The sequence below is a fragment of the Amphiura filiformis genome, chromosome 6 (genome assembly GCF_039555335.1).
Source record: "Amphiura filiformis chromosome 6, Afil_fr2py, whole genome shotgun sequence".
Lineage (NCBI taxonomy): Eukaryota > Metazoa > Echinodermata > Ophiuroidea > Amphilepidida > Amphiuridae > Amphiura > Amphiura filiformis.
The window spans coordinates 63304793-63319347 of NC_092633.1; the positions used below are offsets into that span (position 1 = coordinate 63304793).

A 14555-nucleotide genomic window follows, 5' to 3' on the forward strand; every position below is an offset into this window, starting at 1 on the left:
CACAAAGTAGTGCTTGGACTTCGTACACCTCTTGAGTATTTTGTTTATAGCAATATAATTATTATAACGATTAAGAATCGCTCTGCCTATAGTAACATTTTTATTCAATTTTAGTGTCATTTTCAGTAAGATGCACATACACTCTTCACAAAAATGTCGTAATTTTGGAAAAATCGGAACAAAATCAAACCAAGATCAGACATGTAATATGCGCATCAAAACTTTCAATTGCTGATATTCCGGAAACAATCGGTCAGTTTTTGAGATGAATGCAGCTACTAATTTACTATATACAGACAATACAGAACATAAGTCTATAATGTACATCTTTTTAAAATTGTTTTCAGACCTTTGTATAATGTTCATTATATAAAAATTATATTTACAAATTCATTGTACATAGAAATATAATACACCTTTGTTAAAAATGTACATTCTTTAAAAATTTCATTGGTTATAATATAAAATAAGTGCATGGCTAGTTTTGATTTAAACGAGATCATTATAGAGACTTGCAAGAGTTGCACATAAACATTTTTATTCTTTTTGAAAATGTTTAATAAATATTGTTAAGTAGGATAACCCGGAATGGTTATATTATCACTGACTGCTGAGATGAATTGGGCCCTGAGCAAGACTACAGTAGTCTTGCTCAGGGCCCAAGTCATCCCATTGTTTGGTTTCAAAATAAAATAAAAAGCGTCCTGTAAAAAAGTTGAATAGGTTATATAGTAACTTTTGATCTCTTCCAGCTCCAGTCACATCTCATTAATTTCCCCGGACCTTTAGATGCATTGAAATGGTTTTAGCATTTTACTTTGAAAAGCAATATAACATGGATGCATTGGTAGTTTCCACGATCCTCCAGTGAACTTTTGCTTAATTCTACCCAGGAAAATATGTATGAGGTGTCAGTGGTGTTGGAACAGAAAGTAGTCTCGTAGTTTCCATCTGCGCCCGGTTCGCGAAACTCGGTAGTATGTTTTTACGCAATCACGCGATGTGCGTATTACAATAAGATTAACAATTTATGCATGCATGGCCAATTCGAATAGAACTAACTGTTCGTTTGTGTTTTAATTTGTAGAATGACTAACACAATAAATAATGTTGTTCTTATTGGCACTTCAAGTAGCTTCCAGCTGAGCCAGGTTCTCGAAACTCGTAGTAAACTTACGACAATCGTATACGCAATGGCCATGTAAGTATTAAAATAAAAAATCTTTTCATGCATGACGACCGAGTTTCGCGAAACTGGCCAAGTTTCGTAAACGTATATGTTACCAGGAACATTAGTTAGTAAACTCTTTTGTCAGTGTGCAAAAACAGGGACAGTCTTAAGTACTTATTCTGTGTAATGCTTTGTAAGCAAAGCAATCGTAGCAACATTTGGGTAGCTATGTTGTATGTACCTTTGTCGTTGGGTAAGGTAGGAAAATGTGTTAATATACATTTGGTCACATATCTTTCTAACCATTTGTATACAATAAAAAAATTTAAAAACATTGGCAATGCATTTTAATGGATAATAACCAGTGAGAATCATAATAGTCCAGCCACAGTGATTCACTGGCAACAGATATAGTATATGAATAACATAACAGTTGCTAGGCATTGTTGCCCTTTGTAAAAAAAACCCATTCTAGTTCATGTAGTTTTGATTTACCAATAAAGAATTATCATACGAAAACCATGAAAACTGTACTTGTATTTTAAAGGCCAGTCACATAATACGTCATTGCCGAAACGAGTAGCCACAACTCGCTTATTTCATTATGATTTCTGTCTCAAATTGTAAAATCAGGTGTTTGATCATAGTGGTCTTTTATTCCCTTTAGTTTAGACAAAACTGAAGTTTTGTTAAGCAATGCAGGGCACTGCATGTTAATATTCGTGTCCATAATTACCGCTATTCTCTTTCAGATTGGTCATATAGAACTCCGTTCTTTTCGCAAACGTGACGATATCAAGCTTAAAGGCCGCGTCACGCAATAAATCACACCGATTCCCTGTACTTTTGGTCGTACAGCCCTTCCATGTCCTTGACCACGTCAATTGAATGTATTAGGAAAACTAGCGTGACATTATAAACTACACTACTCCAAAAAATTAAAGGATCAAAAACTGACTTTCTCTGTCTGCTCTCGTATTGCTGACCAAGGTGTTTCAGTGATGGGTCTTCAGTACTCGGTACAAGTGTGCAGTTGCGTGTACGTTACTGAATGAAATGATACTCAAATGATTACAGTGTCAAGACTGCTTTTAAAAATCGTCAATAAATAAGTATGATCCTTTAATGTTTTGAGTAGTGTATATATATGTGCGGGGATTGTCCTATTTAAATCAGTACTTGGATCGATCAAAGTCAGAATACACATAATCATCAAAATTTTATCAGTCCGTATCGTAGACACCAGCGGAACAGCACCTTTGCTTAACTCCAAATCTTAGTAAGTAGTATAAAATGAGAATATAGACAATGAGGATCCCCTGAAGGAAGACGAAACCTACACAAACGGAACCAATTACTTGAAGGCCATGGTTTACGGTATCCATTATGGCGTCACCACAACCCTGCAGATGAAAAAATAACAGAGAAATGTGTTAATAAACAGCTACCTTCGACTATATTTATAAATACGTATTTATAAATACGCACGTGACCCATGGGCATGACTTACCAAGACCAGCAAGCGTGACCAAACCCTCATGCCATTGAAGAGGATAGGAACTCTTTAGATAAATATCATCAAATTTAAGTAATAATTGAATAGCAAAATTATTGCACATGAGAGGATTCCGAATTTGTAATACAGTATGTTATCAACAAATAACATTCTGAAAGTATTTGGTTACTTGAAGGCTATGATTTACGGTATCATTAAAAATATTTATCGACGGAATACTCTCTAAATCGGGAAAATACTACTAGCCACAAACATGATAAAAACAAATCATACACCTTGGTGCCGCCCCCGACGCCACATCTCACTATTCAAAAGCACTTCAATGGAGAGTGATTGTGATTAGTTACATATGTTATACGGGCGTAATCACGAAAATGGTGTAAATCGCAATCTCTCAATAGAGGTTATCCGTGTTCTATAAGCTGCATATCCTATATGCGACTGCTATACCTTGTTTAGGATTTTCAAAAGAAGTACCTGCATGTGTAACCATGATTGTTTCAAAATAGCCCGCCAAAGCCAAGCAGGTAACTCCGAGCCCGAGGTCGTGCATTAAATTGGTTTGAATGAGGAATACTACGGGAACTAGTGCCTTTTGTTAGAAGTCACACATGAGTAACGTGGATAACCTCTATTATGATATAGCGAGGTACGTCTAACGTCCAGGAATATACACAGCAGATGAAGAGTTCCGCAATCAGATCACACGGTGGGTGCCGTAGAGTCAGTTTTTGTTTGGTTTTGTATGCATTCAGTAAATGTGTTCTGAAAGTAACGGAAAAAACTGATACCCACCTCTTTAAATCTATAATCATTTCCCGATCTTCCGCATCCTACTTGATAGATTTGGCAACAACTGTCTGGTGTGTCTCCCACTCCGAATGTTTTACCTGCATACTGAAACCAGTCATTGGGTCGGTCAAACCCACAACACTTTTCCTGAAATGATCAAAGAACGGCAACATTAATTGATTTATAACCTTGATAATGTATAACGTATTAATTTTCGTCACAATGTACCGGGTAATTACCACAGACTTCACATACAAAAGCAAAATTACGTTGATTCAACATGGCCAAACAGTCTATACGCAGGACAACCAATTCTTTTGTTATGCAAGGCTCACTCAGTCATTTAATGAGGCAATACAAACGATCGAATTTGGTGTTGAAATGAGCAAAATGTTGAGTTACACCTTTTCAATGTAAAATTAATTTTCTCGGCCAAATGAAAAGCAATAATTTTCATTTTTTCAGTAGATGTCAGGAAAAACTGTAATGCTTGATACTGTATTTTTTTTCAAATCCTAGTGTTAAACTTAGGCGTGAAATTCAGTCATTTAGTGTAAGATTTTCGATTTTGATAGGCTTCAACTCTGCCCGCGAGCCTTTTTTGGATCAACCTTTTAGCTTTTCAAAGTAATATAGTTCGCTAAAGAAGGATTTTTCCCAACTTTCTAACGCACATCACCGTGAGCGATATATCATAGTTTTGTCAGAATTTCCGTTTTGATTCCATAATTTTTACTGCCGGCTGAAAATGTTTCAAATCCACGCGTGAAATCGTAGGCTAATACTAGCATTGTGGATCGATATCTCTGGTGCCCGGCCTGGCTACAGTGTTGCCAGAACTTCAATATAGCAAAGAAATTACCTAGTGTTTCAATTGTCATGAAGGTGACTGGGTATAGTGCCTTTTGTTTGTGTTTGTTTGAAATTGCTTAAACCCACCGAAAGTCATAATGAAGCAGCCAAAACAATACAAGGTTAAACATGGAAGTTTATAACAACCTATTATAATGACCTAAAGGAAAAATCATTTATGGCAACAATGAGCCTTGCATTGTAAGTCATGGTTAAAATGTGTTGAGTACCACCCCTACCATCCCTACATACACCCCACTACCCACCTCACACACCTCTGCACCCACCCACCCCCATAGGCCTACATAATATTACATACCGGTACCTAATAATATTTATATAGCACGGCTATAGCTATACATTTAGAAAGTAGGTCCTATAGCGCTAAATTATGACAAATAGGCCTACATGTCAAATTAAAAACAAACCCGAACGCAAGTCTGAAGGGTGTAATGAAAATGCCAACCCGCGATGGGGGGGTTGTCATTCAAAATTCACCTGGAGATAGGAGGGACAGAAAATTAAAATCCCCTATAATAACACGCGAATTTTTCATAGCAAAAAGGTATATCTCTGAATTGTGCTGATTTTAACATGTATCGATCGACTTTTAGCGCGACTATGCATTTCTAAAGAATTGGTTGTCCTGCGTATAGACTGAAAGTCAATATAAGACAAGGGGACAATAATGATAATGTCTCAAGTCACTCCTTAGATAAGCCAAACGTATTTTGTCAGCTTAAGGGGGTACTACACCCCTGCTCAATTTTGTGCCTATTTTTGCATTTTTCTCAAAAATTATAACAAATTGGTGACAAGTAAGATATGTATATTATGGGGGCAAGGACTACAACTACTACACTGGAAATTTTATTTCAGTACAGACAACAGTTGTGGATTTACAGTCAAAAATGAGGGAAAACCAATATTTGATCAATAAATCAATAACTACTTGCCTTGAGTTGCTAAATTTTCAGTGCAGTAGTTGTAGTCCTTGCCCCTATAATATACATTCTTACTTGTCACCAATTTGTTATAATTTTTGAGAAAAATGCAAAAATAGGCACAAAATTGGCCAGGGGTGTAGTACCCCCTTAAAAGTATTGCGTACAATGTACTCAAATATCTACCACCGATAGTCCTATATAAAAGTTAAATGATCTATTATGTATTCATATGTTTCTTTTGCATTTATCATGTTTATCGACGTTTTTTTGTGGAAGTCATCATGGTCATAGTCATAGTCAATAACTTGTCAATAGGAAGTGTAACATTTTTCAGAACTAATGATTTTTTAAAAAATTGTGTAACCATTTTTTCAAGGTCTATGGTGTACCACTAACAGGTTAGCGTAGACAACTATCTTTTCCACAAAACTAGTACAGACAAATTAGAGATATTAAAATATCTCCTCTAATTTGCCTGTACTGGTTTTGTGGAAACGAAAAAAAAACGCCATCTATTGGTTGTCAATGCTTAATGTTTACTTGACCAACCAAACAAACTTGATATAAAGGGGCCAATTAGTTACACCATACAACTTTTATAATCAATAAAAAAAGCTTTTTATAAAATTTAATAATATTATAATAATCTCATTGGTAGCACATTTTGTTTGTCAGAACTAGAGCAGACCCCGTTCGGTCACAATTGGCCCATTATGTAATAAAAGATGCATGCGTGCAATTGGCACATTTGAGAGACAAATTTTGGCATCCATTTTTTATAGTCCATTATTTACTAAATGAGACATTGAAAGTAAACGAGTATTTTGGTATGGGGATACTTTTGTCGATTTCAATTTACGACAACGATACTATAACAACAGAAAGGCCCGAAAAAACATGTACAGAGTTGAACCGGCTTGTCCCTCTCATCATTAATTGATAAAGCGTCACCGCATATATCTAGGCATGAACTTTACATTATTTGTAATGTTGACAAGTTGTTGAATATTTCCATGTCACGGAAGGCGTTAATATTTACTGTGAAGTATCATCGCCTTCATGTCTTGATTTTAAACCTGCCACTAACCTACTAACATCAGCTATCACGGGTAACAAGTACTACTTAAACAATTCATTTGGGACGTCATGGGCATGTATGAAATATAAATCGGCTAATCTGACATCTAATCTTAGCATAATTGTACAAAACGATGCAAATCTTACTACTATATTTCACCGATTAATTGTAATAGAATTTGTCAAATGTTAGAACAATTTGCAAAGTGATGTTTTTAAATTTGGCATAAGTATATTACATGGTATTTCACATTGTGTGTACTGGAATAGTACGAGCGTTTTCTTCCGTTTTCTTGGGACCTTTTATTCAAATGATTTACTAGCATTTATAATAGCGCCATCTTGAAATGAACGAATCCAACTCATGATAATTATGAGATGACAATTTACTTGAAAATACACATCGCTTTTATTGAAAGTTTCTTATTATCCTGGTAAAAGCTAAAAGTGGCAGAAACGATTCTCAAAGATATTTCTAGAGAAAGCTTTATCAGCAGTTACTGTTTTATTGATGACAGTTTCACATAAATACATAACGAATGACGCTTGCAGTAACTCTCTATGGAATCCTCTCTTAAACAACACTGGACGTCTGGGAGTTATAATACGTGTTCCTTGACGTTGACATGATAATGTTCCAATATTTGGGTTAAACGATATTCTAGAAACAACCCCACTGCCATTCTCCCATTTTAAAACCAATTACGCATACTAACGTTTATTAACTTTTCATGTAAAGAAGAATATCTAAAATATTTTGAACTTCATCATTCTGTGTTTTGTGAATTCTCTAATACATAGCATTATTCTGCTGTTTCCTGTGACTTCATTTATTCAAATTAAGACATAGATGTGGAGAGACTGAGTTTAATGCACACTTGTTGAGAACTAGGCTAATCTTGATTTGTTACATCAAAACAGATGAGATTTGTTATTGCTAGTCACGTACTCTATACGGATTGTGATAATCACAACATCTTCCCTAGTATTCTAAACATGTTTTTGCTTTTTTTCAACAGATTTGTGTCGTATATATTTTTTTCGACAAAAAATGACTATTATGCTGTCCTTTACGCAATTCCACAATCCACTGCAACAATTCACCAGAAAGTTACACCTATTAAATTTCTACATCACTCTTACTTTTTTGAGGCTTTATTTTAACTTACGCAGTGTGAATGAATCAATGGTATACCTATGCATGATTTACCGACAAGTGACTAATTTCGGAATGCAATCATAATAATAATAATAATAATAATAATGGACATTTATAAAGCGCACAAAACAAAGGGTCTCTAGGCGCTGCACAAAAGGAAAAATACCGTAACTACAAACATCTTAAAAACTACAGAAGCATAAAACCCATCAAAAATAATATCAATTATTAAATCTTAATCTACAACAGGATAAAACCAGCAATCATAATAATACACAAACATCAATGATGCTGAGCCAATTTACACTTAAAGCTAAAAACGACTAAAATCAGCCAAATATACACATGCTGAGATCATTTAAAACACAATAATCAATCATAGAGTACATAATCAGAAATAATGTGAAATAACATGGTTCGCGAGCAGTTCAGCAGTAAGCCTGGTTGAAAAGATGAGTTTTGAGATGAGTTTTAAATTGGTAAATTGTGCCGGAGTTTTTAATATGAGAAGGAAGAATGTTCCATAACTTTGGTGCAATCACAGAGAAGCTCCTTCCATAGGTAGTTGTGTGGCTGGAATGCTCGCGAAGCAAGTTCTGTGAGGAAGATCTTAAAACCCGACTTGGAGTGTACGCGACAATTAGATCAGAGAGATAGACCGGCGCCTGACTATGAAGGATTTTGAAAGTCAATAGCAGTATTTTGTAGGCTATTCTCTCTCTGATCGGAAGCCAGTGCAGCTGGTACCTAACTGGCGTAATGTGCTCAGATTTCTTTGTCAGCGTAACCACTCTGGCTGCAGCGTTTTGGACGCGTTGAAGTTTTTTTTTTTTTTTTTCTGGAAGGCCGGCGAAAACACAATTACAGTTATCTAAACGTGAGGTCACAAATGCATGCACCAATTTTTCGGTGTTTACAGAATCCAGGTATCGACGCAACTTGCCAATCCTATGGATTGCGTACGATGCACGCCGACAGACACTATTGACATGGCTAGTCATTGACAACTTCTCATCAAACAAGACACCCAAGTTGCGAACCTCCGCTGAAGAAGAAATGGTATTGTCACCAATAGTGATGGTCACTTCAGGCACGTTTTTGGCGTACCGAGACCTTACATGGAGCAACTCAGTTTTACTGTCATTAAGCATAAGTTTATTGTCAGAAAGCCATGCCCGGATGTCACAAATACAGGCTTCAAGCTTAGCCAACGTGTTAGTACGCTCAGATGGTTTAATGATAACATACAACTGGCTATCATCTGCGTATGACATACATGACAGGTCATGAAGTTCAACAATGTCTTCTATTGGTGAAGAATAAGCAACAAACAATTCTGGACCAACAACTGATCCTTGTGGCACTCCCCATTCCATGGTCGTAGGATCGGACTCTTTGCCATCAATGAGAATAGATTGCTTTCTCTCACTGAGATAAGAAGCAAACCAACAATGAGCAGTTCCTCTCACACCAAAACGTTCTTTCAGTCGACGCAGCAGAATACCGTGGTCAACGGTGTCAAACGCCGCTGACATATCAAGCAAAACTAACACCGCTTCACCATGGTCATCAATTGCGTTCAGGAGATCATTGTTGACCTTAAGCAGAGCGGTTTCAACGCTGTGAAACCTTCTATAAGCAGACTGGCTTTTATTGTACAAGTCATTAGCACTCATGTAAGACTGAAATTGTGTGATTGCAGCACGCTCGATGATTTTGCTGAGCATCGATAAATTCGACACAGGTCGGAAGTTTTTCATGTCTTCAACGTCGAGGTTGGACTTCTTCAATAATGGTGTAACACGAGCATGCTTAAGGTCTGATGGAAAAACGCCCGATTGTAGAGACGCGTTCACAATGTCAGTAATTGGTGCAAGTAAATCAGGAAGCACATCTTTGGTGAGTTTTGCTGGCAGCGGATCAAGAGAGCAGGTTTTCACTTGGCTATGAGTGATAACCTTAAGCATATCTTCATTTGTGAGAGGTTGGAAGTTGGTGAAACTGCTCTTACATTCACGTCTTGTCATAGTTGTAGTTGCAGAACTTGACGTCGTAGCTGCGAGGTCAAGTGACATGCGAATTTTCCGTACCTTCTCATCAAAGAACTTGGAGAATCTGTTGGCAAGATCTTTTTTACTGGAATGAGTGGGCAGAGCTTTTGATGGTTTATACGCAGACAACTTATCTACAAGACGGAACATTTGTCGCGTGTCGCATTCAGCGACCTGAGCACAATAATGGTCACATTTTGCACGGTCAAGCTCACCCTTATATTCACGACATTTTCGATGAATACTTGCTTATCAACATCAAGATGCGACTTCAGCCATTTACGTTCAGCCTTCCTCTTATCAGATTTTGACAAGCGGAGCGACTCATTGTACCAGGGAGCATGTGGTCTTAATGAAATCTCACGCGATGTCTCCGGAGCATGATCATCTAGTAGTCCGCGAAGAGAAGAGTTATATAAGGTAACCATTTCATCCACGTTGTCAGATTGTTCAACATCCAGCGACTCACGGATATCATTTCGGAAACTATCAACGTCAATGTCACGAATATTGCGACATTTGATCAGTCGTTTTGTATTCTCTGGTCTAGCGATCTGGACATCACATATGACGGCAAAATGGTCCGACGGAAGGTCGCGGACAACAGTAGTGTTAAAAACATACTCAAGATGGTCTCGTGTTATCAACAGATCGAGCGTATGCCCTTTAATATGAGTAGGTTCGTCTCATGCATTGTGAAAAAAAAATGCTGCAGCGTCATTGGGACTCGAACCAGCGACCCACTACTTCGTTGATTATGAATCCAGGTCTTTACCGATAGGCAGTCATAATATATAACATTAATCTTATAAAAATAACACGTTTTGTAGAGATGCAATGGCTCTTTTATGTAATAAATAGCTCTAACGTTTGGAAATGGTCCCGACACCGATATGGTGACGAAATTGCATATGTATGGAAATATCTGCGTCGCAATGCTTTGTTTTGGTTTTTGGAATTTGATTTTAAAATTTGCGACTTCGTGACATCATTTGAAATCAACAATAGCTATTTCAACATTATAATCATGGCCTCATTTTGTCTCTGGATTTTTTTGAAAATTTATGTGAAATAGCTTTCAGGCTAAATTAAAAATTGATATACATGTGAAACGTTTGATTTTTTGATCGGTTACAAAAAAAAATTTTAGTCATTGATTGCAATTGTGTCTGTCAATCATTACACTAGAATATTTACTCCAAAGGCTCTTTGATTTCTTCAAATAATTTTTGTAATGATAAAGTGAATCCCCTGGCCCTGTATAATTACGCAGAGATGTGCATCCGTATCCGCTGTGCATGCTGGGAGCATCTATAGCTTACCTCTTGTTGAAGAGTATCCCATGCTTTAGTGAAATCTTCATGATCATCATGGTTATACACAACCATCTCCTTGTGGGTTGATTCTTGAATGTACGAGTGAACTTCGTCTTGCAGGTTAAGTCCAGCGAAGGCAATGATGATTATAGACACTTCCACGCATATTACTCCTACGATGAGAAAGTAAAACTGAGAACGAAAAATATAGGAAAACAATAATAAATAATCTGAAATTAAACAACTACCCTCCCAACACCAAGTCTAGCAATTAAACAAATTCATGTCATTAATTTGTAAACGTCATGTTTAGAAGCTAGACATTACACTGTTAGAACGTTTGGGTAAAACTTTACCTCTGGGTGAACAACCCTATAGGCTAAAAAATAATAGCTTTGTCTCATTTTCCCCGCGCGCATTTGATTCATGTTGCGCGTTTACACGAGCAAAATTGCATAAGTTTATTCGGCTGTAAAATCAATGTTCAATTTCAAGAGTAACATTGACCAATAGAAGCCTTTAATGTAATATTGCCCAACAGCAAATTAAATGTAAAACAGAGGGCGCTATTTACTGCCGTATATTCAGTCTCATATAGACTGATTATGAGTATGGATTCAGTCGCATACAGACTGAAACCGTATTAGAGAGACCAGGTTGACTGTTTTTGTAGTCGATACGCACACTATGATCTTGAACTTTATTTCTTTCTTTGTTTGTTGGTATATTTGTTTGTGTGTTTGTGAGTTTTTATAATTAGTACATAGCTATAGATCCATTCAGGGACTGTAGAATTGGCCAAATATTAAATGCTCACCGTTAATAACCAACAACCGCTATCTCTTGCAGCAGCTATGCATCCAATGATGGATATAAAAATAATAAAGAATCCTACTCCGATGAGAACATAGGCAACGTAGAGGTACGGAACACCAGATAGAAACACGGCATAGGTCCCACTCAAGAACCCCAGATACATATATATTCCAGTCACAAGAAGACCTATACCTGTCAACTGGAAAGACAAACAAAACAACATGATTAGATTTTCTCTCTTAATATGATGACGCTAAAGTACAATTAAAGTTTGCTATATTTTCTCCAGATAAGGTTTCTTAACAAAGTTTGATATACACAGCAAAGAATACTAATACAACCTTACAGACTTAAACAACATACCGGGGTTTAAAAACTTTTAAGATATTTTTTGCTGTGTAAGAGGGGATTAATACAATCAGTGAATGGCGCCCATTTAGCCTGTGAATAAACGTAAGAATTACAATTAATTGAGATAGATTGTCAGTTAAAACAGGTATTTGAAAAATTGTTTTTTTTGTGTGTGAAATTATTATTGGTTCTTTTGATGGCAAATTATTTGGATACCTTGGCAGCTCAGACAACGTCGTTATCGATAAAATAAAGACGTCAACAGCACAAAATATATCTTCACAAAATCAATTTTCGGCATAGGTATGTTGTTTAATAAAAACACATGAATGCCAGCCTTATCAGTGATCGAATCATTTGTTATTGTACATTAACATCGCAGAAAATGTCTTGTAATATTTAGTGGAAAAACAAATGCAAAATTTAGTCGACTAGCGATAGGCTATAGCATTTATGCTTGATTTCCCGGGAGGCTCAAGTTGTCACTTTCCGTTCAATCTCATCGTATAAAAATCAATGTCCTAGATAAAACACCATGATCAGATGATGCAAAGGAAATGAGAAAAACTGGCAAACAATATATTTGTTTACTTCAAAAGGGATAAAAAACAATTGGATCCGTTAAAGAAGTTATGTGTCTGACCGGATGACCATCTTTGCAACCAGATTTGAAATCTAAGACGGAGGATGTTTCCATAAAGGTTAGAAGGCATCTTCGTTGCTGTTTTGTTTTGAAAGATGTCTTTATTATATTCTCACACGGCACGGTAGATTAGTGTATGTTTATAACGTTTCCTTGATATTAAAGCTAGAAAAAGGCTGTTAGGTTTCGAGGGATTAGATTTGTTTCCTCACTGGCATGCATCCGTATTAAAGTGTGCAGGTGCAACAGAAACGATTGGAATGGTTTTGAGCTACCGGGGCGGGGTGGAGGAATAGGGACATACATGTATCTAGAGTACATATCCAAATATTTAGACCAAAGCTACCCCCACCGGCTGGCCCTATAATAAGCATTTTGAAAGCACATTGTGTCATATATATCCTTGTCTGATCAGGTGTTTGGCTTACTTTCTGTCTCCGAACATTTTAAAAAGGTTTCTTGCAATTCATCAGCAAATCAGGAAAGGAAAACAATCAATGTGTTTTGTTCAATTCTTGTGCCAATCGTAAAGTCCCATGGTAGATAATTATTGCTATGTTTTTTGAAAGAGGGATTCAATTACGGGGTAATAATGGATTTCTTTTTTTGAAATTATTATTTGCCACTACTGAACGAGGTTTGTACGTTTTCAGTTACCATATGGCGCATACACACTATCACTAATATTATCTGAAAGTTATGTCCCCTCATCACTTTTATACTATTTAAAAAAATAAACATTGTCATCATCTCGATCAAGAAAGGATAAGGCATATCGTGATATGATTGGTATGGTATACACAGCAGAGCTTGGAACGGTCCATGGATTTCCCATGGATTAGCATGTGTCCGTCATGGACGGACCCATCTGGGTAAACAAACAAACAAACAAACAAACAAACAAAATTGACACCAAACGATTTCATGTTAAAATCATATATTTTATTATCAAACAGCTTTGTTGTTTACAAAATCATAATTTTATCCCAGATCACCGTTAACATCAAATAATGAAATGCAGGTTGATTTCTTGCGTAATACATAACAGTTGAAAATGTACTTGCAAAATTGTAATCCTAATGACAAGGCTGAGAGGGACACTGTTGGGGATTTGTCTAACGACATCTTTTCCACTTTTCATTGTATTATTATACAGAGTGTCCCCAAAAGTGGATGGACCCGACAAATGTAATGATATCTTAAAATATTCATTACCATGATCTCGAATGTAAAAATGGTTACTGGACATAATTTGCAATAATAAAATCAGCATTATTTTGGAACAAGTGATCTATGTTGTAAAGCAAATTTTCTGATAATTTAAAAAATGACATTCAAATTTAGACGGGTCTGTTAGTTCTTGAGTTATTGGTCAAAATACAGATAATATACATTTTTCGATATTTGTTCGTATAACTCAAGAACTGTAAAACCTACTTTTGAAATTCTCATAAAATTTACTCTAAGATTCATGCCTAAGGGGTTTGATTTTTGAGAAAATTAGACAAATTGAGTCATTGGGTTTTGCTAATGACAGCCAAACGATGCGGCTTTTACATTCGTAAACATTTTGATGATTGGTGAAAGCACATTTTGAAATATCACAGCATTCGTCGGACCCCTTTTTCGTGACACCCTGCATGTATTCGTTTTCTAACAACGTTATGTTGTAGTATACGAGTATAGGTCTAGCGCCTATTCTCCTTGTGTACAAGGCAAGGTGAAGGGATCATACAACAAAATGCGGGTTTTTGTTTTCGATGCTACGATAAATAGCAATTGGTGATGCTGAACTACAAGAAAACAAAACAAGAATTGGGAGTTGCGGCTATAGTTCCAGAGGATTATTTTTCTCGAAGTTTTG

At 36.3% G+C, this 14555-nt stretch overlaps 1 protein-coding gene across 1 annotated transcript; it reads right to left on the reverse strand.

The window, feature by feature from the left end:
* Positions 1-744: 744 nt before the first annotated feature.
* LOC140155797 (tetraspanin-4-like) lies at positions 745-11890 on the reverse strand. The gene is made up of 4 exons (XM_072178762.1): positions 11699-11890; positions 10888-11073; positions 3483-3626; positions 745-2574 (listed from the first exon to the last, which is right to left on the reverse strand). The coding sequence occupies exons 1-4, from the start codon at positions 11858-11860 to the stop codon at positions 2395-2397; spliced, it is 672 nt and encodes a 223-aa protein (XP_072034863.1). The 5' UTR covers positions 11861-11890; the 3' UTR covers positions 745-2394.
* Between the last annotated feature and the right edge of the window lie 2665 nt (positions 11891-14555).